General features: G+C 46.9%; 3 protein-coding genes across 11 annotated transcripts; 1 reads left to right on the forward strand and 2 right to left on the reverse strand.

Moving 5' to 3' along the window:
- Positions 1 to 200: 200 nt before the first annotated feature.
- On the reverse strand, positions 201 to 2,192 carry CPTP (ceramide-1-phosphate transfer protein). The gene is made up of 2 exons (XM_074560756.1): positions 2,052 to 2,192; positions 201 to 1,977 (listed from the first exon to the last, which is right to left on the reverse strand). The coding sequence occupies exons 1-2, from the start codon at positions 2,171 to 2,173 to the stop codon at positions 1,455 to 1,457; spliced, it is 645 nt and encodes a 214-aa protein (XP_074416857.1). The 5' UTR covers positions 2,174 to 2,192; the 3' UTR covers positions 201 to 1,454.
- Positions 1,740 to 15,613, forward strand: INTS11 (integrator complex subunit 11). 9 transcript variants are annotated; one of them, XM_074560743.1, is made up of 19 exons: positions 2,154 to 2,272; positions 2,686 to 2,872; positions 3,804 to 3,901; positions 4,134 to 4,207; positions 4,423 to 4,651; positions 4,768 to 4,866; positions 4,965 to 4,999; positions 5,730 to 5,868; positions 7,525 to 7,589; positions 8,246 to 8,435; positions 9,129 to 9,212; positions 9,749 to 9,838; positions 10,397 to 10,559; positions 11,123 to 11,230; positions 11,849 to 11,910; positions 12,765 to 12,907; positions 13,272 to 13,401; positions 14,049 to 14,194; positions 15,123 to 15,613. In XM_074560743.1, the coding sequence occupies exons 2-18, from the start codon at positions 2,845 to 2,847 to the stop codon at positions 14,175 to 14,177; spliced, it is 1,866 nt and encodes a 621-aa protein (XP_074416844.1). In that variant the 5' UTR covers positions 2,154 to 2,272; positions 2,686 to 2,844; the 3' UTR covers positions 14,178 to 14,194; positions 15,123 to 15,613. The 9 variants fall into 9 exon arrangements, with proteins under 9 accessions (XP_074416849.1, XP_074416846.1, XP_074416844.1 ...); XM_074560748.1 differs by lacking the exons at positions 2,154 to 2,272; positions 15,123 to 15,613 and adding an exon at positions 1,740 to 2,077 and having other exon boundaries at positions 13,890 to 14,070; XM_074560745.1 differs by lacking the exons at positions 2,154 to 2,272; positions 15,123 to 15,613 and adding an exon at positions 1,930 to 2,077.
- LOC141732190 (lysophosphatidic acid receptor 6-like) lies at positions 13,978 to 22,312 on the reverse strand. Its single transcript, XM_074560752.1, has 5 exons — positions 21,750 to 22,312; positions 21,208 to 21,442; positions 20,555 to 20,718; positions 16,531 to 17,790; positions 13,978 to 15,737 (listed from the first exon to the last, which is right to left on the reverse strand). The coding sequence occupies exon 4, from the start codon at positions 17,600 to 17,602 to the stop codon at positions 16,541 to 16,543; it is 1,062 nt and encodes a 353-aa protein (XP_074416853.1). The 5' UTR covers positions 17,603 to 17,790; positions 20,555 to 20,718; positions 21,208 to 21,442; positions 21,750 to 22,312; the 3' UTR covers positions 13,978 to 15,737; positions 16,531 to 16,540.
- Positions 22,313 to 22,400: the final 88 nt, after the last annotated feature.

Raw genomic sequence — 22,400 nt, forward strand, 5'->3', positions numbered from 1 at the left:
GATACTGTTGACTGATGTGGCTGATCAGAACAGGAGCTCAGTGTGCAACTCCATCTGGGTGACTCCTGCCCGTTGGTTGCACGCCTGATCCCTGAGGAAACGAAACAGACTCTGCTAGTGAAGGACACGACGTAATAATGGATAATGCAGTCATGTTCCTTCCAGCACCACAAAGAAAGCAAGCATTCCTATGAAGGATACTCTTCAGAAGCATTTTATTCACATAATTTAATGTCCAGTTTGTTTAATCTCCATGAGGTAATAGTGATTTCCTGAATCGTTCAGTGTTACATTAGGCCAAAATGCCTTCTATCTGAGATACATCAAAACATGTCCCAGCCTGTGGGGTTCTCCCTTCTCCCCCAAATATTCACGTCATCCTGAACTAACAATATAGTGTTTTTTCAGCTTTCAAAAAGCTAAGTAAACTCTTGTTTTACATACTTAGGTGTGTGCGTATATGTATACATACACACACCGGCTATTATATACAGTGATTTGCAATGGAAGCCGTAAGCCTCACAAAGTAGTGACGTACAGTACAAGTTCAGATTTCTCCCCAGAGAAGTCATTTTTGTAGGCATTTGACACATTCATTAAAAAAAAAACCCAAACATAACCATGAGACCACAGGTAAGGTCCAGTCTCCAGCCGATATACGGTATTGTGCAGTACATACTAAAAGTTATTCCGCATCCCCAGATGCATAAAGCGTAGATTAATGGACAGGGGAAGCTGCACAGAAGGAAGGTCCTGCTTAATGGATCCGAGCACAAAGGAAGAATGGTCTCTTACTGTAACACCACCCTTTCCTTTAATTCTCATGGACGCAGAATTAGCAGCAATAATCAAATGAGTCTGTGACCACAAGGAAAAAAGCTTCCCTTCAGACACGCGTTACTCATGATTGTATTGTCATGGTTAAAGCATAACGGAGGGCAACCGCCCCCCCTGTTCAAAGGAACAGCTTGTAAACAAAAGTGGCAAAGTGAGCTTGCATGTCGTGTTAATGTGCTCAGACACCACATCTGAAAGTTGTGCTGTCACACAAGGTCCTGCCTATTGGTGTAAATCCACGGAAGCTGCTGAAGTTGCAGAGTTTGGCTTCAAAAAGAAAATAAAACCTCCCACTCCCAGTCTAGCTGGAGAGTTGAAGGTGAATCCAGGAAAAGAAATCCCTTTAGCACAGTACTACTGGTTTTTTTCTTACTGTAGAGCTGAGGCTCTACACACAGAGACAGATATATGTACATATAAAAAAAAAAGGTGCAATTTTCTCTTATAAAGTGAATTTTTTCTTAGCTTTGCGACTTGGCAGCTCCGTGCTGGAAAAGGAAAGGGAGAGCGACCACGGACAGAACCAGACCCTCGTGCGTCTGTGAAAACATGCCCCGTTTCCCCCTTTCATCCAACTTCTGTCAGAATGTGGCACGGCTCTTGGAACATCCCTCCCCTCAAGGAAGGTCAAGCAGCTTATGCTGGGCAAAGAGCTCCTGGGTGATGCCGTACACATCGCAGATATAGGGCAAGGCCTCACCCAGCATGGCCACAGCCTCCTCGGCCGTGCCCACGTTCATGATCTCCAGGAAGGCGTTGCGGGACGGCAGAGCGCAGAAGGCCACCGTGGCCGCCTTGCGAATCACCCAGGGGTGGTAGGCGGCAAGGGAAGCGTTGTAGGAGTCCGTGCAGATGACGGAGGTGCGGGAGTCCTCCTGGCCCGTCCTCAGCCCCTCCAGGAAGAGCTGCAGCCAGCGCAGGGCCCTGTGGAGACGCAGGACAGTGCGGCAGCCGGAGTCGGGCCGTCCTGATCGCTTCTGGAGATCCACCAGCCCGCTGGCCAGCTCGTACTCCACCATGGACTGCAGCGACACGTACTTTTCCCGCTGCTCGCCGCCGCAGTAGTTCTCCATGATCTGCACCTTGGCCACCGCGTCCTTGGAGACGAAGGAGAAGATGGCGCCCAGGCTGTGCAGGAACCTGAGGGGGGAACGGGGGTGAGACAGGCCGGCGTTAGCGGGCGCGGGCCGGGGGCGGCCGCCGCGGGCACTCACCGGATGAGCCCCCGCCATCCGCAGAGGTAGGGGCCCAGCAGCACCTCCCGCCGCTCCGTCACGCACGTCTGGAAGGCGGCGAGGACCTCCCGCAGGCTGAAGGCGCCCGCCGCCACCGCCATTACCGCCGCTGCCCCATCGGTCCCCGCCCGGCGGGGCGGACGCGCCTGCGCAGCGGCGGCCGAGAGCAGGCCCGGGACGGCGGGGCCGGGCGGTCCGCGGTGAGGCGGGGGGGTGTCGGGCGGGCCTTGGGGAGGCCGCGGTGAGGAGGGGGGGGGGTCGGGCGGGCCTTGAGGAGGCCGCGGTGGGGGGGGGGGTGTCGGGCGGGCCTTGGGGAGGCCGCGGGTCGCGCTGCGGGGGTGTCTGTGGGGTGTCATCCCTGCGGGCCGTTGGGAGCGGCGGGGCCGGGAGCGGCGGCGCCTCGGGCAGGTTTTACCTCAGCAGGGCGGCGGGGTTGCGGCTGGCGATCGGTGTGCGGTGTGAATAAACACCACGAGCCGGGAGCCCTTCCCTCTCCCCGGCCGCCTTTGCTGGGTCGTGGCGGTGGTGGGGATCGTGGAAGCCCGAGTTTCTAGTTGTTGTTAATCACCCACGCGTGGATCTCACCGGTGTTTCCTCGCTGTCTTCCCTCTAGGAAGAAGTTGAGGCTCTGCTTAAATCTTCTGCCCGATGCTGAAAAAATAATTGAGATGGCAGCTGTAAAACCGGCTAAATCTTCTCGTGGTTTTGAGGACCCCGTTAGGCTGTTTCTGAAATAATTTGTCACGCAGTTTGAGCTTTAGAGTTTGTTAAAATGCCTGAAATAAAAGTCACTCCCTTGGGTAAGTACAATTTAAAATCATCCTGAAATAGAAACGGGGAAAAACTTTGTAATTTAGAATTCCAAGTAATACGCGTTAGGCTGCTGGAGACATACCTGCCTTTCCGTGCCACAAAAACTGCTCACAGTGTTGTACTGCAATACGTGTTACACCTGGTTGTTGTCAGCGTGTCACTGTCCTTTTGTCTTTCAAGCAAGTAAGACTCCGAAGGTCTGACAACTCTATTTTGATTACAGGATTCGTTAATACATACTGGTAAAGGCGTTGTAGTATTGGACAGTGTAGTCGGAGTATCAGTTCACTTAGCAGTGCTAAAGATTCGCAGGAAGCAAATTTTTCTTTTTTTTTTTTTTTTTTTTTAATGGGTTGCACAGAAAGTTTTGAGGTGCATTTCTGTACTGAGAGGGCAGAGGATATGCCAAGCAGAAGAACTGCTTTATCCTGATGGATAGTTTTCTGGCTTGGAATTGACTTCACTAGAGCTTAATGAAGGTCTGGGCTTTCACCGGGAGGCACCGTGCCTGGGGAGGTGCAGAGCCCTCGGAACTCGGAGTTCCGTGACAGACGTCTCTTATCCTTTCCCCATAAGAGATCATTTTGCTCTTACTTGAAACCGTGTAGCTGCGATTGCACAGCAGCGGGCAGAGAACAAATGTGCCCTGAACTGCTTATGGGTTTGGATGCAGCGCTGTATTTACTGCAGTTTTGCAACTGCAGCTGGAAGGCCCCCTCATAAACTCAGGGAATGGGGTAAAACAGTTCGTATTTACCTCCTTTCGGACAGATTTGCTGGCTTGGAAGAAAGGATATAGTCTTCCCCTGCATCAGAGAAGGGTTAGGCAGTTTGTGCAGACCTTTAAACGTTTCTCTTTTTAAGTGATTGTAAGCATTCCCAGAGACGTCTTACTTGTCTGTCTTTGCTTCCATCCAGGAGCTGGCCAGGATGTGGGGCGCAGCTGTATCCTTGTGTCTATTGCCGGGAAAAACGTAATGCTTGACTGTGGGATGCACATGGGCTACAACGATGATGTGAGTATGGTGGAGAAGCCTGAATGTTGGGTAGAGATACCTGGCCTTTCCCAGCAGGGCTCCAGGTTCATTGATCCGCTCTGTTCCCTTTTGTTTGAACGTTGCCTGACCCATCTTACGTGATGCAGGAGTAATATTAGCTAGGTGTGATTATTGCGCACATGTATCAACTGCTGCTGGAGCTGGATTATGGAAGAGAATGAACTGCTCTTGCCCCTTCGTGTCTTTGCAGAGACGCTTTCCTGACTTTTCTTACATCACTCAGAACGGAAGGCTGACTGACTTTCTCGACTGTGTGATCATCAGGTGAGGAATCTTCCTTCCTTGGCAGAGCTCGGATGGGAAACGGGAAAGCTTTGTGTACTGTCCCTAACAGCCCAAACGTGTTGTCAGTCCGTCATTCATGTTCTGGCTAGTCCCTCTACGCCACGCAGTGCTTTAAAAATCTGAAGCAAGATCTGAGAAGCAGGCAAGCTGATTTCCTGTGCGGCATCTCATTTATCCTTTATGTCTTTTTGCAGCCACTTTCACTTGGACCATTGTGGAGCTTTGCCGTATTTCAGTGAAATGGTGGGTTATGACGGGCCCATTTACATGACGCATCCTACCAAGGCCATCTGTCCCATCCTCCTGGAGGACTATAGGAAAATAACTGTAGACAAGAAAGGGGAAACAAACTTCTTTACTTCTCAAATGATTAAAGACTGTATGAAAAAAGTGGTTGCTGTGCATCTTCACCAGACAGTTCAGGTAAGCGATCGTTTCTGCCTACTCTGGGGTCCGACCCGCCGTATTGTTGTAGAAGGCAGAGCAATTTTAGTTGTTTGAAATGTGTGCAGTAATGCAGTGTTTGCCTCTTGGCGCAGGTGGATGAGGAGCTGGAGATCAAGGCGTACTATGCAGGCCATGTGCTAGGGGCGGCCATGTTCCAGATTAAGGTTGGATGCGAGTCAGTTGTGTACACTGTGAGTATGCAAAAAACCATCTATAGATACCTACATCGCCTTTAAATGGCCCGTCTCGTTACCTTGAGAATGTTAATGCATTTCTCTTCTTCCATTAGGGTGATTATAACATGACACCAGACAGACATTTAGGGTAAGTAGGAAACTGAGTCTCTATGAATTGTATGTATTTCTGACGGGAAGATTTTAGCAGAGCTTCTGTTAATACTAGGGGCTTATCAGCATTGATTCTTTGTTAGGAGACCGGAACACGTAACGATGTCTTTGCTGGAAAGATAAATGCATTTTGAATTACAAGAATGAACAGATTTACATTGATTCTTCCAGATAGGCCTTAATGTAAATCTTCTATATACTCGTATTAATCTATTTTTAAGGCTACGTAATAATTGGGCTTAGATGTTTGAAATGTTTTATTGTCATGGTATCTTCTAAATGTATTTACTTTCTAGGAGAGCACCAATTGCAAGCTTTAACATTCATTTTATTTTTACTGGCATCTGTAAGAGACTTATAATATTCATGCTATTTGGAATAATATTGTAAGGCATTTAAAACAAGTAAGAGACTGGAGAAGAATTGCCTTTCAAAACCTGTAGTCTTTATTCTGAGCTGGATTAATTTAAAGAAAGCATGGCCTGCAAAGAGAGGAGTCCTGATGCTGCCACAGGACTCCTCGGTGACTTTGGGCAAGCGGACGCACATCTGTGTACCTGTTTTCCTATCTGCAAATGGAGACAGTGATGTTCTCCACCCATCTTTGAGACCCACAGATCAGAAATGCCGGATACCGTCTCCTGATTGTTGTTTTGGGTTTGTTTTGTTTCTTTTTTTTTTTTTTTTTTAAATTCCTTTTGTTCTAGTGCTGCCTGGATTGATAAGTGTCGCCCAGATTTATTAATAAGTGAATCCACCTATGCGACAACTATCAGAGATTCCAAACGCTGCAGAGAAAGAGACTTCCTGAAGAAAGTTCATGAGACTGTAGAAAGAGGAGGGAAGGTATGGCGTTCTGATAACCTAAGTGATGTGTTTTTTTTCTCTGTGAGGCTCTTATTGGCTCCATGGTGCCCTGTAACTACTAATTAACTCAGGCACCTATGTATGACCACTACATGAAACTGAAGGCATTTTTATATTCCTCCTTCTGTACTTTAAAAGACAGAATATTAAACACTTAAATTACACCAAGAAGAAAACCAAATTGATTTAATGAGACAGTAAAGGAAATGCTATGCTTACAGTCTGCAAATATGGAGGATAAAGGCAAAATTAACTTGATTTGCATCTTGTATAGTGAAGCATCCGCTCAGTCCTGTAAATTAAGAAACTGAGACTGCTTTTAAACTTGATCAGGAAGGATTTCCAGTGTAGACAGGTCTGTCTGCTCAGTGTCCTGTTCTGTGCTGCTCAGCACCGTGCTGGCTGGTACCATAAAACCCCTCCAAGTGCGTGGCAGCATGTGCTCGCTGTGCAGCAAACGATGCTTCAGTACCTTGGTGGTGGCTGTCACTTGCCTGGCCGCTTTGCTTGGGTAAGCCCGCTCCAGTCCCGTGTGGTTTGATGTGAACAACTTCAGCTAGCACATGGACCACACGATGAGAGCATCGGAACTCGGCCGTTAGTTGTATCAGTCCATTATTGCTTTAGAATTTCAGGCAGTCTTTTCTGTTTCTTAGAGCTTAGCCCTTATCTTTGCTAATATAAAATTTGTTTTTGAGATCCTTTTTCATTAATGCCCCATTTAGAGCACACCTAGGAAAAGACTTTATAAAAAGAGGCATTTTAACCCCTCAGAAAATGGAACCAGAAGTGGAAATTTGGAAGGCAGGAGCGTTTTACTGATTTCAGTGTAGCTGAGGATCTGGCTCTAGGTTCCTAGGACGTGGTTCATTTAACTCGATTAAATGGAAAGTTAGTCTGGCTGTTGGTTGTACGTGTAGAACTTGAACTGCGTTTTGGTTGAAAGTTAACAGTAGTTTATCTCTTGTGACTCAAGCCCTGTATTTTATTCATTCTTATTGTCTTAGCAGGGGCAAAACGTAGGCTTGCTTGTGGAAAAGGGGGTGAGTCTCTTGGTAATGGATGTGGTTTGCTAAACGGTTCCATTAAGAAGTAGACAATGGCTTTCCCTCTGAATCTGGAAAACAAAAAAGTGGTGGTAAACTCTTCGCTGCCAAGCGACAGCACCTAACTGAAGAAAACATTGGAAATTGAAACAGTTTTGTGTTCTTTCCTCCCGCATTGTCTTAATTTGGGAGGGGAGGGAGGTCCTAATTCCCCCAGCACAGAGAAAGTGACCAAGGACAGAAACGCTCGCTGTCCATTTCCACAAATAATGCCAGAACTGTTGCTGTCAACAACTTGTTATCATGTTGTCCAGCAGAGAACAGACCTGAATATATTCACAAGCACCGTGTCCTGCCAGAGGCTTTCCTCTGTACGTACAAACCCAAGGCTTAGCCGAGCGCACAGGTGCTGGGCAAATATCAGTGCCTTTCGTTCCAAAACTGCAGGAGAACACGTTCCTGTGGAAAGAAAGGTCAGCAAAAGAATATCAGAAAGTGAAAGGGAACTGAGGGACTCGTTCAGACGTGGTCACGCTGCAGGGCCATTTACCTCCTGTTTCACAGACTGTAAATCATATCTCAATTGCAGGTTCTTATCCCAGTTTTTGCCCTTGGACGTGCCCAGGAACTTTGCATTTTATTGGAGACTTTCTGGTGAGTGCCGTCTCTTCTGTGCACGTTCCCCCTCCTTTCTGTCCTCCTCGAGTTGTGGGGCTGGCAGGCTTCTGTGAGACGTTGTGTCTGTTCAGTACAAGTGTTCTCATGAGCGCTCCCCTGCATGTCGGCCCACACTACCCGTTGCGGAATTACTTCTTTCCATGTATTTCCCAGCATTCTTGACTCTAAGCAATAAACTAACCATTTTGTTATCCAGAGTCATTTTCTACTGCACTCCACGCCTCTGTCCTTTAAAAAATTTGATTGCATCTTTGCCATGTTGTAAAACTGTTTTCCCGGGAGGGGGAGGAGTGGTGAATGATGTAAGTATTAAACTTACCTATAGGCATTGTGTGGAAATGGTTTTGATAATACCAAATGCTGCTGCTTTTACTGTTTCCCGTAGCAGAATGATTAACATTGGTAACGGAAGGAAGTTGTCTGTAGTGGGCGAGAAGGAGAATTGGACTAAAGCCTACTTAGTAATAAGTTAATGCATAGCGATGTAGCGTAATACTGATTTATAGGTCATTGAGAGTCGGATATGCAAAAAAAATCCTCTTTGGAGACTCCATAGGTTTATGGAGTTTAAGCATGGATAGCGGGGATCCTAATTTGGCCTTCACGAGTCTCTGGAACGCTTCTTTCTACAGGGAAAGAATGAACTTGAAGGCTCCAATTTATTTTTCCACGGGACTGACGGAGAAGGCCAATCATTATTACAAGCTCTTCATCACCTGGACTAATCAGAAAATTCGGAAAACATTTGTGCAGAGGAACATGTTTGAATTCAAACACATCAAAGCGTTTGATCGAGCCTTTGCAGACAATCCGGGGCCTATGGTAGGTGGCCGTTAACCAGGTAATAGAGCGGACGTGCCGTGTGAGGGAGCTGGTTTTACACCACTGTGTTCCTGGCGAAGGCAAACAGGCAAAAACTCGCCATCCTCTGCCCATTTATAGCAGCATCCCGTCTGAAACCCTCTTGTGGCCAGGCCATTTGAATGCTTTTATCTGTGTAACTGAACGATCTATCTTTATTTCAGTAAAGGTAGAAATGCCCAGATAAAATAATTAAAAAAAAAAAAGATTGCATGTCCATATAATCTATACCTCTGGACCTGATTCAAACTGTAATTTTTACAGTATATTCTTTTGACTTAAGTCAGGAAACAGATGACGGCACCATCTCTTATCGCTGGTTTTATTTCTAACTGGTTTGTTAGGCTGAAAGAGGAATCTGTCGAGCATGTTAAGCAGCATTATAAAACCCTTCAAGGTTTTTATCAGACACTATGGATGCTCATAAAAATATCCTAGAACGGTACAGTGTACTTGAAAATTAGACAAGGTGGGAAAAATAAAGTAGCAAAAATCCCCATTAGAGCTTTGATGTAGTAAGCGTGCTGTGATGTGTATTAGTGGATGCTCTCCACTGTTCTAAAATATTTATGTATTTTAAGTTGTCCTGGTTTGAGAAATGGGAAAAAAACCCCTGTTTTTTGTGGTGATTCTTGGTACATCTTTGAATTCTAGGTTGTGTTTGCAACCCCTGGTATGCTTCATGCAGGACAGTCCCTTCAGATCTTCAGGAAATGGGCAGGGAATGAAAAGAATATGGTAAGAAATTCTGTTTCCTCGAGTGCTGTTTTAATGTGACAGTGGTGCTGACACGGGCATCAGAACAAAGGCGGCAGGAAAGCTTTTCCTGAGCATCCAGGGTTAAATGAGACGAGTCCTTTAGTGACCCAACCCAGGGCAGAGCCCTCTCAAGCTGTGATTTTTCTTCGCTGGGTGTGCCAGGGCGAGCAGAGGAGCTGCATGGCTGGGACAGCAGCTTGTGGGAGATTTTATTTTCAAAGTGGCTTTTGTTAATTTGAAGCTGCTTCAGAGACATTCGTAGCTAGCGTTAATTCTTACTTAGTGGTGTGTACATTTCAGTAGTTTGCTTTCTAATTTCATTTTCCTGTGTGTTCTGGAGTTGGGTGTTGACAAGCTGCAGACCAAAGCGAGCAGCGTTCCAGTGAAGGATGGTGGTATGTGAGAGGGGAAGAACACAACTTTATATCGGCATTGTGTGTTTGTGGCTATTGTTATGTTAACGACAGCTGTGCTATGTATAGGCCACACGCGGATCTTTCTGGTTTCCTTCTCAGGTCATCATGCCAGGCTACTGTGTGCAGGGAACTGTGGGCCATAAGATTCTGAGTGGGCAGCGCAAGCTGGAGATGGAAGGAAGACAAATAGTAAGTTTTATTTTCAAGAAAGAGGATCATTGTGGGAAGTTCTTCAGGTGGTAGTTAGAGACCATGTACTTGTAACGGGAATCTGCCACACACAACATGGGAAATACCCAAGCAACATTTTCTTTGGGGTTGGAATAGGGTTTTTTCCCCCTTTATATTGGCAACAGTGTATATTTTTCTGCCATCAGACTTTGTCAGGGGCCTATCGGTAATGTTTAATAATGTTTAATAACTAGGCACCATTAGACAGGTGAAAATGATACATTTTTAGGCAGACAGGGATATTTAAGGGATACTGTCCTTAAGTATTGGCTTGTTTTGGCAAATGTGCAACAGGTGTTGTGCTCTGAAATTGGGCAGTTTGATCCTGTAAGTTATTGAAAGCTTTTCTGTACAGCATTGTATTCCCTCTCTGCTGATAAGCAGCTCTGTCTCCAACTTCATTTTCCAATTTCCTTCTTTAAACTAAATACAGAGCAGTCTGTGTGTGGTATGGAAGCTGTAGAGAACCAAAGCAGTTCCTGATTAACAAAACCTGTGCTTTCTGCTCCCCCCCAGCTGGAAGTAAAGATGCAGGTGGAGTACATGTCCTTCAGTGCCCACGCTGATGCCAAGGGAATAATGCAGCTGATTCGCCAGGCTGAGCCACGAAACGTTCTGCTGGTCCACGGTGAAGCAAAGAAGATGGAGTTTCTGAAGCAGAAAATAGAACAGGAATTTCGTACGTATAGTGTTGATATTTAGAGGGAATGGCAGTAGAAGGCAGGCATTGCAATTTGCATACTTAATCCACTGGCCAGAGTTAGGCATGGTGTCATTTACAGGACCAGTCACCCTGGGACTGCAGCATTCTTGTTTAACGCGTTAAGCCCACTTAATTTTAATGCCCATTTAGACCTGAAGTAGAAGGTGCTTTGTTACGTTTGTATTGTTACGGTTCAGCACTTAGTGAGTTTTTATTTCTTTAGACTCCTAAAAGAAGCTGAGGCAGGCAGGGTACACCTGAAATTGTAAGTGAGCAATTTTGGTTGCTAACAGGGAATGAGCTCCAGAAAAAGATTAATTCCTTAGAAACAGCTACTCTTAAAAGGAGTGGAGAAAGCACAGACGTCGCATTGGATGGTTACTTATTGTCTGCAGATTTCTTTGCAGTAATTTGTTGTTGACATCAGAGCGCAGGCAGTCCTGCTCTGGGGACGCTGGCACCCTGCCTGGGGGCGAAAGGGGGGCGCGGGAGGGGAGGTGCTGCTGCAGCAGCGCTGACACCGGGCCTTTGCATTGCAGATGTCAGCTGTTACATGCCTGCAAACGGAGAGACCACAACGATATTCACCAACCCCAGCATTCCAGTGGACATATCCCTGGGACTCCTGAAGAGAGAAACAGCAATAGGTGACACATTTTTAACCAAGAATTTAATCTTTTGGGCGCTGCCGCTGTGTTGTCTAGGCCTTATCTTGGGTGGGAACAGTGGTGCAGGGCCGTTTGTAGCAATGGTGACTTAGAGCAGTTCTTCCTGTAAAAGAACGGGTTTTATGAGCATTTAGTGGTTGAGAGGGCTTCCTGTGAAATGAAGGCTACTCTGCTGTTAATGTACAGTCGATAATGTTTAAAAACAAACACACACACTCCACCATGTTTGCTACTCATTGCCCCTTCACTGTGAAAACAAAGTCCAGGTATGCTCTTACTAGCCAGGGCTGTCAAAACTGGAATTACTTTTATAAACCCCATTTAAGAAAAAGCTAAAACTTCTCAAATAGGAAGCGATGTGGGAAGAGAAGCACTTGGTGTGTATTACTAAGCTTGGTTTCTTATGTTTCTAGAGCACTAATGGTTTAAGCATCATGCGCTTTAACAGACAGAACAAAGATGTAAAATCTTAGTCTCTGAGCCTCAGCAGTGACTCGGAAATCAAATCTATTAAGTCCTAGAGGAATCGTCTTGTGTGAAAAGTAAGTGCATGATCGTTAACCATGTTGTCGTTCTCTTCCATTGGCCTTTGTTTAGGTCTCTTACCAGATGCCAAGAAGCCAAAGCTAATGCATGGGACATTAATTATGAAGGATAACGTAAGTAAAAACAGTTCTTACGGTTGTCTTGTGTCCTCTGATAAAGTATGTTGTTATAATTCATAAGTGAGGTCTGGGTGAACCAAGGAGCTAAAGGTAAGCAGTCCTAGTTTCTTGGAAAGGGCCCAGTAACACCATACCTGTGGAGATCAATCCGTAAGACAGACTCTTTAGCTTAGCCGTTGTCTTGACTGATGGTCTTCTCTAGTCCCACAACTTCAGAATTGGTATCTTGCTATTCCTGAGGGTGTTGCGGAAGTAGAATTTTTACTGGCCACTCTCATGAATGTTCATGGATGAAGTCAGGGGAAACAGACACATTTGAAGAGCTGCTTCTGTCCAAAGTCTGTTTTCTACCTGGGCCCCTGCAGCTACAGCCATTCTGAGGTGGCTGTGGCTTCCGGCCTTGTGAAGCCAAGGTGTTTCCGACTCCCTGTGCCTGTAAAAATCAAGAGAATCAAGGAGCAGTGTGGTGTTGGTAGACCTCAGCTTGCTGGACAAGGCTGGAAAGGTGCCAAGGGAGTTGTTCTTACTCTGTAACACCATGTTTATTTAAACAAATCATTCCCCCGATAACAAGGTTAAACCAACTTCCATTAAGGGAGCAACTTTAATTTGGGGAAATAAAGAATGGGTACGATTATTTAGGCGGAGGTTTTGCCACCGTCTTACCTCTGTGCCAGGCTGTTTGTGCTTGTGACTGAAATGTGCCGAGACATTTCAGAGGTTGAAAAGGAATGATCTTACCTGCTGGAGTCTGCAGTGATGAACCACGCAGCTGATGCAAAGGAGGAATAAAACTTCAGAAAAAGCAAAGAAATAGCTTATAACGGATTTGTAATTTTCCTCTGCAGAGCTTCCGCCTGGTTTCTCCCGAGCAGGCTTTGAAGGAGCTGGGCCTTGCAGAGCATCAGTTGCGTTTCACCTGCCGCGTTCACATTCAGGATCCGCGGAAAGAACACGAGACAGTGCTCCGTGTATATAACCATCTCAAAGGGTAAGCGTTGGCTTTTTTGAGCTTATTCTTAGATGAAGCTTAAAAGCTCTTCCCTTCCTACAGGCAGCTGGTCCGTTCTGCGAGCGGTGTTGTGCTCAGGTGAACAGGGTTCAGGCTGGAGCTACAGCTATTGTCAAAGCCAGAAATAAATTCTGTAGGAAATCCTACACGGTTAATATAAGCACCAAAACAAGCAGGCTACGAATCGGCCCCATTCTCCCTTCCTTGGGCAGCGGGTGCTGGCTCAGAGACCCAGCTAGAAGTAGTAACAAAACGCTGGTGTTTGGGATTCAAAGATAGAGGGGGTGACCCACCCTTCAGCTTGTTCCATCCAAAATAAATCATCAAACTTCTCTCTTACCAGGGTCCTGAAAGATTATTCAGTGCAGCATCTCCCCGATGGTTCTATAACAGTGGAGTCCATTCTCATCCAAGCCACAGCACACTCAGAGGATCAAGGAACCAAAGTTCTGCTCGTTTCCTGGACTTACCAGGTAGGAAATGCTTGAAGACGCGCTTTTCATGCAACCCTGATCTTATCTTACCTCCTTTACAGTCCCAAACTGCCCTAGACAAAGTCACGACCTTTTCTTCCTTAAAAAAGCGTACTTTCTCTGGCTGTATTTTTAAATGCTTTCTTTACAGCAAGGAAATGTCTTCTTGAGGGCAAAGCAACAAAAAAATTACATCAATGGTTCTTTATTCTTTGCTTTCAAGAAAAATGGTCCTTCTCCTCCAAAGAGAGACCTCAGGTCCAGACACCTGCTTTGGCAAATGGGAGTTTTACGCCGATACTTTGAAAGAAGACCCAGAAATGCATTTGTGCAAACGGGACTGGTTTCCTTTTTGAACACTGCTAACACTAGATTTTGATGGGCCCAAGAATTATTTCAGTCTATTTCTAGGTACCAGAGTTGAAAATTTATTGCCCCAAATGGGAAAGTCAAGTAGAAGATTGCTTTCATCCCGTTTTTCTCTCTAGGATGAAGAACTGGGCAGTTACCTCACGTCCCTTCTGAAAAAAGGACTGCCCCAGAGTACAGCGTGAGCCACAGAGCAGCAGGCGCAGTGCTGGTTCAGAGAGATTAGATTTTATTTTGTTTACATAGTCAATGTCTTTTTCTGCTTTTGTTTAATAAAGGAGTTACAGTGTTTGTCCAGTTGCTGCAGCGGCAGCGTACACTGCTCAGCAGTACCGGGATCTCCCCGTCGGCAGCCTGTCGGGGAGCCGTTACAGCCTGTTTTTCCAGTCCCGAGGAACAAGCTTTGAGTTGCTCACACAGTAAGGTAAAAGACACTCAGGATTCCTCCCCTCCCACAGCTCACTTCCCGTAAAACTTCAGCAGTGCAGAGCAAAACAAGGAGCTTTTAAAGCTTCACAATTAAAATGCAAAGTACGAGTAGAACAGAAGAAAAAGTGTAAAGCCCTGAAGGTGCTATTTACCCAGCAGCGTGAGTGCCCTGACTGCCCGCAGTGACGGCTCACCAGCCTGCAGGAAAGCTCTGCTCCTCCGTGGAGTCTCTAATAATTAAAAATTTTCCTTCCTCTGTCCAGAACATAAAAATTGTGCTTAGTGGGAAAGAACAGTCCCGCCAGTGCTGGGAAGTTTTTCTATAGCCTATAAATGGGACAAAAATAGCAGTATCTCATGAAAGATAAAAGATTAGTTTGTCCTAATACTCCCTCAGAGGCTCTCATCAGCTTCGTTCTACAACGGCAAGGATCTGCACTTCTCTTACCAAGCCCAGTCAAGCAGAGGAACACAGGAATCGTTATTTTCAATATTTTAGAAAAGTTTGAGCAGGTTTTCTCACCACTATTTAAAGAGTTCCTCCAAGCTAAGAGCAAAATACAGGCAGGCAGAGAGGGCAGTGGCTGCCCCAGCGTTAGGAACAGGATACAGACTGCACGGAGCAATAACGCAAGTCAGGCCCATCCCAACAAGTGTAGTACTGCACCCACACGAGCCCTCTATTACAAAGCTTTAGCTCTATTAAAATTTCAGATCTGCTCTTGGTTTGCTTGCTGCGTACAGCTCCGATGGCTAAAGTGGTTCAGTGATGGGGTTTAACTGATCAGTACAGCCCCCCAAATTCAAGACCCTCACTTACCATCATAATGCCTTTTTTTTTCCCCCCACAAACCAAGACCTTAACATCCCCCTACGCCCACGCATCTTATTTTCCAAACCTCTTACCTCCTGTCCTTGACCAGAGAGCAGACTGTGGCATCGGCTGCCATCAGCAAACTGGCTGAATATGGGCAGAAGCTGCAACATCCATTGTGGTGCGAAGAGAAGTTACACATCAGAGAGACACCATCATTTATCATCTCCCCCCCGCCTTCTGCCACAATAATCCCACACCTGCCTTGAAGCTCCCTGGCAGTTCTTGTTCCACATCCAATGGCCCAGCATAACCTTGGAACCCCGACCACCTGGTGCACGTGCCAGGTCGCAGCGGGACTTTGTGCACGTTTGAAAGTGGAAATACTGATGTAGCACGTTGCGACAGTCCAGCAAACCTTGGTTCATGTTAAACAAGCCTGTGACAATTTCCCTTCCATTCTCAGCAGCTTGCGTGCCTGCAGGCCAACAGCATCTGTCCCTCTCTGAAGTGTGGGGGTGGTGTGGGAAGGAACACAACAGCAAGATCTGTGTATCCGTTACCAAAAATCACATCCTCTTAAGTAAACCCTTGGCTTTGAAGGAGGTTTGTCAGCCAGGCCCGTGGTTTTCTGGTGACTCTGATAACCCACGAACGAGAAATTCTCGCCGAAGTCACATAGTTCACAGGGTGGAAAACAGGAGTTCTCAGAAGCGGTGTGGTTCTGTTAATACAAGAGAAGGGGTGAAACACGTCAGGCACATTTTGTGATGTAAACACAGTGGCTGAAGAAAGCTTTGACATTTGACCAGGCCGGCACCATGTAAGGAGTTGTGCAACTCCTGCAGTAACCACGTAAGGAGAGGAGGTTGTTTTACCCACCACACAGGGTTAACCGACTGATAAATACTTGCATCTGTTATCTTCTGGAACTGCATTAACAGATGTTCAGCCTGAATCCATAGGCAGGCGATGGTGGAAACCCTGCACTGAACCCCTCCTCGGGATGCCAATCCCTCCATGCGCAGGGAGGGAGGAGAAGCCCTTATTTGGCTGTGGAATGTGGGCAGGGATCGGTTTGGGAGCCCAGCTGGCCACGGTGTGCCCCAGGGAGAAAACACAGGAGCCCTCCAAAATAGGGAAAAGCCAAGCAGGGCTGCCCACATCCACTCGCAGATTACTGTCAGTTAGGAGGCTGGTTTCCTTCAATTAACCCTTTCCTGGGCTGTACCGCTTTCCAGAGAAGGGCCCTGTGTTCTCCTACCAACCCCAGAATTAAACCGAAGGAGACCAAACCACGCTGTGTTCACGCACACTGGTGTTTCCCCACGTGTTGTCTAGCACTGTCAGAGAATGCGGCTCCCCCAGGGACCACCCAAGTTGGCTAATAACAATAAATATCTGTTTGGTACTTCCCCCCGGTGTTGCCTTGATGTGACGACCACTGTAGGAAAGAACGGAAAGCTTCACGGGTTTGTTTTCAAAGCAACAGTCGGAAAGAGGAATATTGTACTTACTTGAAGTAGCTCAGTTGATCCCATCTCTGCGGGTTTTATTTCCGTGTCCCTCTTGTACTTTATAAATGTAGGAGGACTCCCCGAATTTCTGGTCGCAGATTGTGTACACAATTTTAGACCTGAATCTGAGCTTGAAGTTGCAGCGCCATCGCTTGCTGGAGGAGGTGAAGTAGTACAAGAGAGGGTTAAGGCAACAGTTGAAGCTCACCAGGGCTAAGGTGACCCTTCGCATTTTGTAGATGAGGTTGGTGAATGACTCATTCTGGATGACCTGGATTCTCATTAAAAAGTGGAGCAAGTGAGTGAGGTGATAGGGGAGAAAGCACAAAGTACAAATGAGCAAGATGATGTAGATAGTGGTCAGGGCCTTCCTCTTGCGAATGCTGTGCTTGATCTGGGAGATCCGCTTCACAATGAGAGGGTAGCTGATCAGAATGATGGAAAATGGGATCACAAACCCAAAAACTAAGGCCAGGATGTTGTACGGTGCCATGCGATAAGTCCAGCTACTCGTAGTAAAGTTCTCAAAACACGCTATTGTGTTCCTCGCGCCACTGTTGTGGAGGGGACCTCCAAGGATAAGTGGAACCATGACACTTAGGGCGACCACCCAAAGGACCGTGACCACCATCACGTAATGGATGACTTTGATCTGGATGTATGCGAAGGGGTGCAACACCGCGATGTAGCGATCCACACAAATGCAGGTGAAAAAGGCAATGCTTAGATAAATGTTGATGTAGTACAGAGTCCCAGTTACCCTACAAGCCATGTCACCAAAGATCCAATTGTTCCGATTCAGGTGATAATGAATTTTGAATGGCAACACACAAACAAACAAGGTGTCTACCAGAGCCAGATTAATCAGGTACACGTAGGACTGAGAGGTGTGCGTCACTCTGCAGGACAGCAGGTACAGAGCCAAGACATTTTCTCCCAGTCCCAGCACAAAGACAATGCTGTAGATGACAGTAAACAAGGAATACTGGAAGTCTGCTTCCAAGCTGAATTCTGAACTGGCATTGGCAACTGTCTCATTGGAGCCTCCGTCACTCCAGGAAATACCTGCCATGATTTCTGCTGGAGGATACCTGGCACACGATAAACGTCTTAAGCCATCCCTTACCTCAGGAGGTTCTCGAGTTCTAGTTCATCTCAGGTGGGAAAGAGCTGAAGCTGCACAACTGAGCGATGTTACGGCTGGCGGAGGCTGTGGTTCAGAGGTCGGTGCTCAGGATGTTTAGCTGGAAAGTGGTGTTGCTGTAAGGGAGAGTTAATCTTTTAAAACAAGGGCATTTTAGGTTTACACAGTAGTCAGATTAGTTAGTGGCTCTAAAATCATCACAAGATGACAACACCGAATTAACAGAGGTAGCTTGTTGGGTACTTTCCAAAGGAAACTCTGAAATCACACTTCCTCCCAAGAGTTGTTTACCTAATGAAGTCAAAAGCACCCGACATGGTAACTGGAACATTAGAAAGGAAAAAAAATGGTTTCACTTTAGGTAGGCAAGTATACATCGCTGCTTACGTGAGTCCTTCACTGACAGCAGAGGGACTGTACGCACACACAGACACGCGGGAGAATCAATACACACCCAGGCATGGCTAAGCCATAGCTTTAAGCGGCGTAAGACTTAGAACAACCTTTATCTCAGAGTTTTGCCAGAGCAAGAGCCATCGAAAATCTCTCTTTTCTAGGTTCAAAGTAGAGTGTTGCAACTGGGGAAAGATAAGGCAGAGGTTGTAGAATCCGGATGGCAAAGGGGACAGGTTGTCTACTGCTTCTCACCAGACAAGCCCAGTAAGGATGTCTCTGACACAGTCAGGTCACAGCTCCAAAACAAACAAAAGGAATTTTTCCAAACAGCATGTACATTGTCCCCAGATTCTGTAGAAGCTGGACACAAGAGTTCCTTATGCTCAATGCTGAGTGACTGCCATGGGATGGCAAAACGCGTCTGGCTAAAGGACTCCCTGAAACTGATGCCACTCAGCCCCCTGGCAGTACGGCCCCAGGCCTCACCCAGGCACAGAAGCTGCTCACACCACGATACCACACTAATATCGGTTCCTTTCACAGAATCTTCATGGTTGGAAAGGACCTTTAAGATCATCGAGTCCAACCAAACAACCTACAATCTCTGCCACTAGAGCATGCCCTGAAGTGCCAAATCTAGACGTTTCTTAAACACCTCTAGGGATGGTGGCTCAACCCCCTCCCTGGGCAGGCTGTTCCAGTGCCTGACCACTCTTTCAGTAAAGTCATTCTTCCTAATATCTAACCTAAACCTCCCCTGCCGCAACTTCAGACCATTTCCTCTGGTCCCGTCATTATTCACCCGGGAGAAGAGGCCAACCCCCACCTCTCTCCAACCTCCTTCCAGGGAGTTGTAGAGGGCAATGAGGTCTCCCCTCAGCCTCCTCTTCTCCAAGCTAAACATGCCCAGCTCCCTCAGCCTCTCCTCGTATGCCCTGCTCTCCAGAGCCCTCACCAGCCTGGTCGCTCTCCTCTGGACACGCTCCAGCACTTCAATGTCCCTCTTGTACAGAGGGGCCCAGAACTGAGCACAGCACTCAAGGTGAGGCCTCACCAGTGCCGAGCACAGAGGCACTTTCAGCACCTTCAGCCTCACCGAATCCCCTAAATCCCTCCCCAGCTGAAACAGGATCCACTTTAGGTCTCACGTTCTTAAGAGTGGCCAGTGGGCAACACCAACACCTCAGCTGCTGGTCAGTGAGAGGTGAAGGTTGTCACAGTGACACGTGTCCCACTAACGCTCATTGTCCATCAGGTAACATCAACCCATCTAAGCTCCAGCAGGAGTAAGGAATGGTGGCCGGGGGGAAATAATAAATCCCTGACATGGAGTATTTTACCAGTCAGTCTTCAACCCAGTTCCAACCTGTTACACAGACGCTGCAGGACCCCGCTACGTACATCAATCCGTTTGAAGTTATTTTAATTCCCTGTGAAAGGTAATAGAAGTGACAGTCTACGACTGAACAGATGCTTTCCACGTGTCTAGCCACTTCTGTCTCTTATAGTAATGTACCATTTACTTCTCTACCATTTTAAACATATGGATTCTGATTAAATTCCAAATCCAGCTTTGCTTCCCCAGAGTTACTTTGTTGGGCTTTTGTTTGTTTGTTTGAGGGAGGTGTTACTTCTTCCAAACAACCAAAACGCACCACTGAACTTCTGTTTCTGTGCAAAGGTATTTGATTTACACAACCACAGAAAAGCAGACAAAGTTTCCAGTGGATTTCGAGTTCATTAAGTTATTAGAAATGTTTTCATATAAAATCAAGGTTAAGTCTTTGAACTCCGGTCAAGCGTGAGGTTTTTCTCTACCTCTTTTTAATTTTAAAGCATCACCATCCAACAATCAGAGAAAACAGATCTCCCCGTGTACTGGGTGTCCAAATTGAATCAGCTGAAAAGAATTAGTAATGCAACATAAAAAGGAAAAGAACGCTAAATAACCCTTTGTAATAAATAACAAATATTAATGACGGACCCCAAATAAATTATTCAGACAAGGACTTTGTATGGAAGTTTCTCTACTAATGGTAGATTTTATGATGCTAAGAGAGAGTGTTCTTTAATTAAACGTCTTTAGGTTATTTTTAACAGTTGCTCTGGGATTTAAAAAACAAAGCAAAACTCCCCAGCAGTCCTTTGTGCTACCTGCAGTTAGCCATGGGTCTGCTTCTACACCACTGCCTGGATGGCTGAACGCGGGTCGCCCACTTACTGGAGTTGATAACGAGCCCGAAAACCCAATAGGTTTTTATTGTAACCAGAAACTGGGAAACATTTGCAGAAACAGCAATAGCAGGTATTTTTGCACTGCGACTATTGAAAAAAAACCCAAACGCACCAAACTAAAAAACCCACGCTGCGATACCTGAGCCTGCAGTAGCAGTTGCTTGATTAACACCTGAACAGCACTAGTAGTTGGTTTGGTTTTCTGCCCTGTAAAGGCTCATAATAAGTTCAGTCAGAAAGTTAACTCACCGGAGCTCAGACCATCATCTCCCGTGCAAAGGCTGCAGCTGAGTACACCGGCCTCTCCAAAGAGTCCCCACAGCGAGGAGGTCACTGCTAAGCTCTTCTGCGTAGAGTTTTAACACCAGAGCAGGCTGCGCTGCAAGATGCCCTGCAGAGTCTCCCGCGTTGCTCTGCAGAAAGAAACCACAGGAAACGAAGATGAAAAGCCGTCACTCGGATCCCAGACACAGCACTTGCCCCGCCAGCAAAGCGTTCCGCCCCCCCAGAACCGGGGGGAGAGCACAGCACCCAGCCGGCACAGCGCGTGCTTCGGTTCTCTCCATGCACCCACTGCGGGAGGGAGGCACAACGCTCCCACCCAAAGCCACCCGTGACCAGCTCAGCCTGCCCTGCCCTCCAGTCCCACCAGTCTGCAGAGCCAGAGCTGCCCCTCTGGAACCAGGTGCCAGTGCTTCGGTCTGAGACGCTCTGAAAGGGGCCTGCAGCCGCACTCTCACTTCCCCTCAAAGCAAGGAAGAGCAAGACATTGCTGCCATTCCCTTTCAGGCAAAACCACTGTCTAAAACCATACGGGCACGTTAAAGTTTGGAACACAGATGGACAAGCCCCGCTGCTGGTGTGGATCTGACCTTACAGCATCCCCGCCTCTGGGTTCTCACCCAGCAAAGCTGTACCAGGAAAGCACAAACAGGTCCCACAGCAGCTTCAGCTCTCGTTTTCCATGGTAGAGACCCACGACTGCTCCAAAGCTCTGTCATCGTCTTTGGGAATTAGTCCTCAAGGGAATAAAGCAGCTGGCAGTCGGCACGCTCCACGGGAAGGGAGAGAGTAACCAGAAGCGTCTTGCCTTTCCTTCCCACACTGTCAAAAGCAGGTCTCTGACAAAACTACTGCCTGGAACCGAGTAGGGAAGAGATGTGTCACTTCTCACGAGGGGACACCTAGGAACGGGCTGTCCTCCTGTTCTGTATGAGGAGCACTCCCTAACTCAAACCCTACTGCCAAAGGCAAGGGTGGCCTTAAGAGAGGTCAAAAAGAACCGCTGCCTGCCCCTCTGTCGTCCTTGTGGCTCTCCACCGTGCAAACAGGGAGTGGAAACTCCACAGTCTCTCAAGGCGCTATTAAGATTCTTCCTTTATTTATCTGAAAACAATAGTCTGTATCACTTTGAATTGCCACATAACAAAGAACATCCTCTTACCTGATCAAGCGGGCTGCCTGCTCTGACAAACTGGCTTTCTCTGTCATTCTTCTCCTCTCATGGACAAAGGGGAGATTATGGTGGTACCAGGAATCTCAGCTGCACATTGCTTCCACTCCAGGAGTGTTTAAACCAGGTATTGCTGCTTCTGTGAACTTCCGAAGTCAAAATTCTCATCCTCTTTCCTGTAACCTAGCACTCTAACAGCCATTTTATAACCAAAACAGACAGGGATTCTGATGTCATTCATGAGGAAAAAACCACAAGTTACCCAATGGGTATTTTATTGCTGGGGCAAGCAGGCAAAACCCGAGGTTAGAGTGGTTTAAAAAAAAAAAAAACAGAAAAAAAATAAAGGGAAAGAAAAAAAGAGTTCTCTCTGCTCTGCACTATGATTCACGTGCCCTTCGATCACCGACAGACTCCAGCGCGACCTGCAGCGCCGCTGCACCAACAGCTATGGCAGAGCAGACGGCGGCAACAAGCAAATGAAGGCCCAGCAACAGCGTGGCAGCCACCTTCTGCTGCAGAGCCTCCACCACCCAAAGCTTCATTTCATGTCACCACCGAAAGCGCTTCATTTCAAGCTGAGGCTGACTCCCTCGTACAGCTGCTCCTGTGCCACCAGGCCAGGCTGCGACCATTAAAACA

The sequence above is a fragment of the Larus michahellis genome, chromosome 16 (assembly GCF_964199755.1).
Source record: "Larus michahellis chromosome 16, bLarMic1.1, whole genome shotgun sequence".
NCBI classification, from domain to species: Eukaryota; Metazoa; Chordata; class Aves; order Charadriiformes; family Laridae; genus Larus; species Larus michahellis.

What these genes read in the sequence shown, in the direction of transcription:
- CPTP (XM_074560756.1), bottom strand. Translation starts at nt 2,173, where the DNA reads ATGGCGGTGGCGGCGGGCGCCTTCAGCCTGCGGGAGGTCCTCGCCGCC. An exon ending in GGATGGCGGGGGCTCATCCG is followed by an intron (nt 1,978 to 2,051) that starts GTGAGTGCCCGC and finishes TTCCCCCCTCAG; the next exon opens with GTTCCTGCACAGCCTGGGCG.
- INTS11 (XM_074560745.1), top strand. Translation starts at nt 2,845, where the DNA reads ATGCCTGAAATAAAAGTCACTCCCTTGG. An exon ending in ATCTTCACCAGACAGTTCAG is followed by an intron (nt 4,652 to 4,767) that starts GTAAGCGATCGT and finishes CTCTTGGCGCAG; the next exon opens with GTGGATGAGGAGCTGGAGAT. An exon ending in CATTAATTATGAAGGATAAC is followed by an intron (nt 11,911 to 12,764) that starts GTAAGTAAAAAC and finishes TTTCCTCTGCAG; the next exon opens with AGCTTCCGCCTGGTTTCTCC.
- LOC141732190 (XM_074560752.1), bottom strand. Translation starts at nt 17,602, where the DNA reads ATGGCAGGTATTTCCTGGAGTGACGGAGGCTCCAATGAGACAGTTGCC.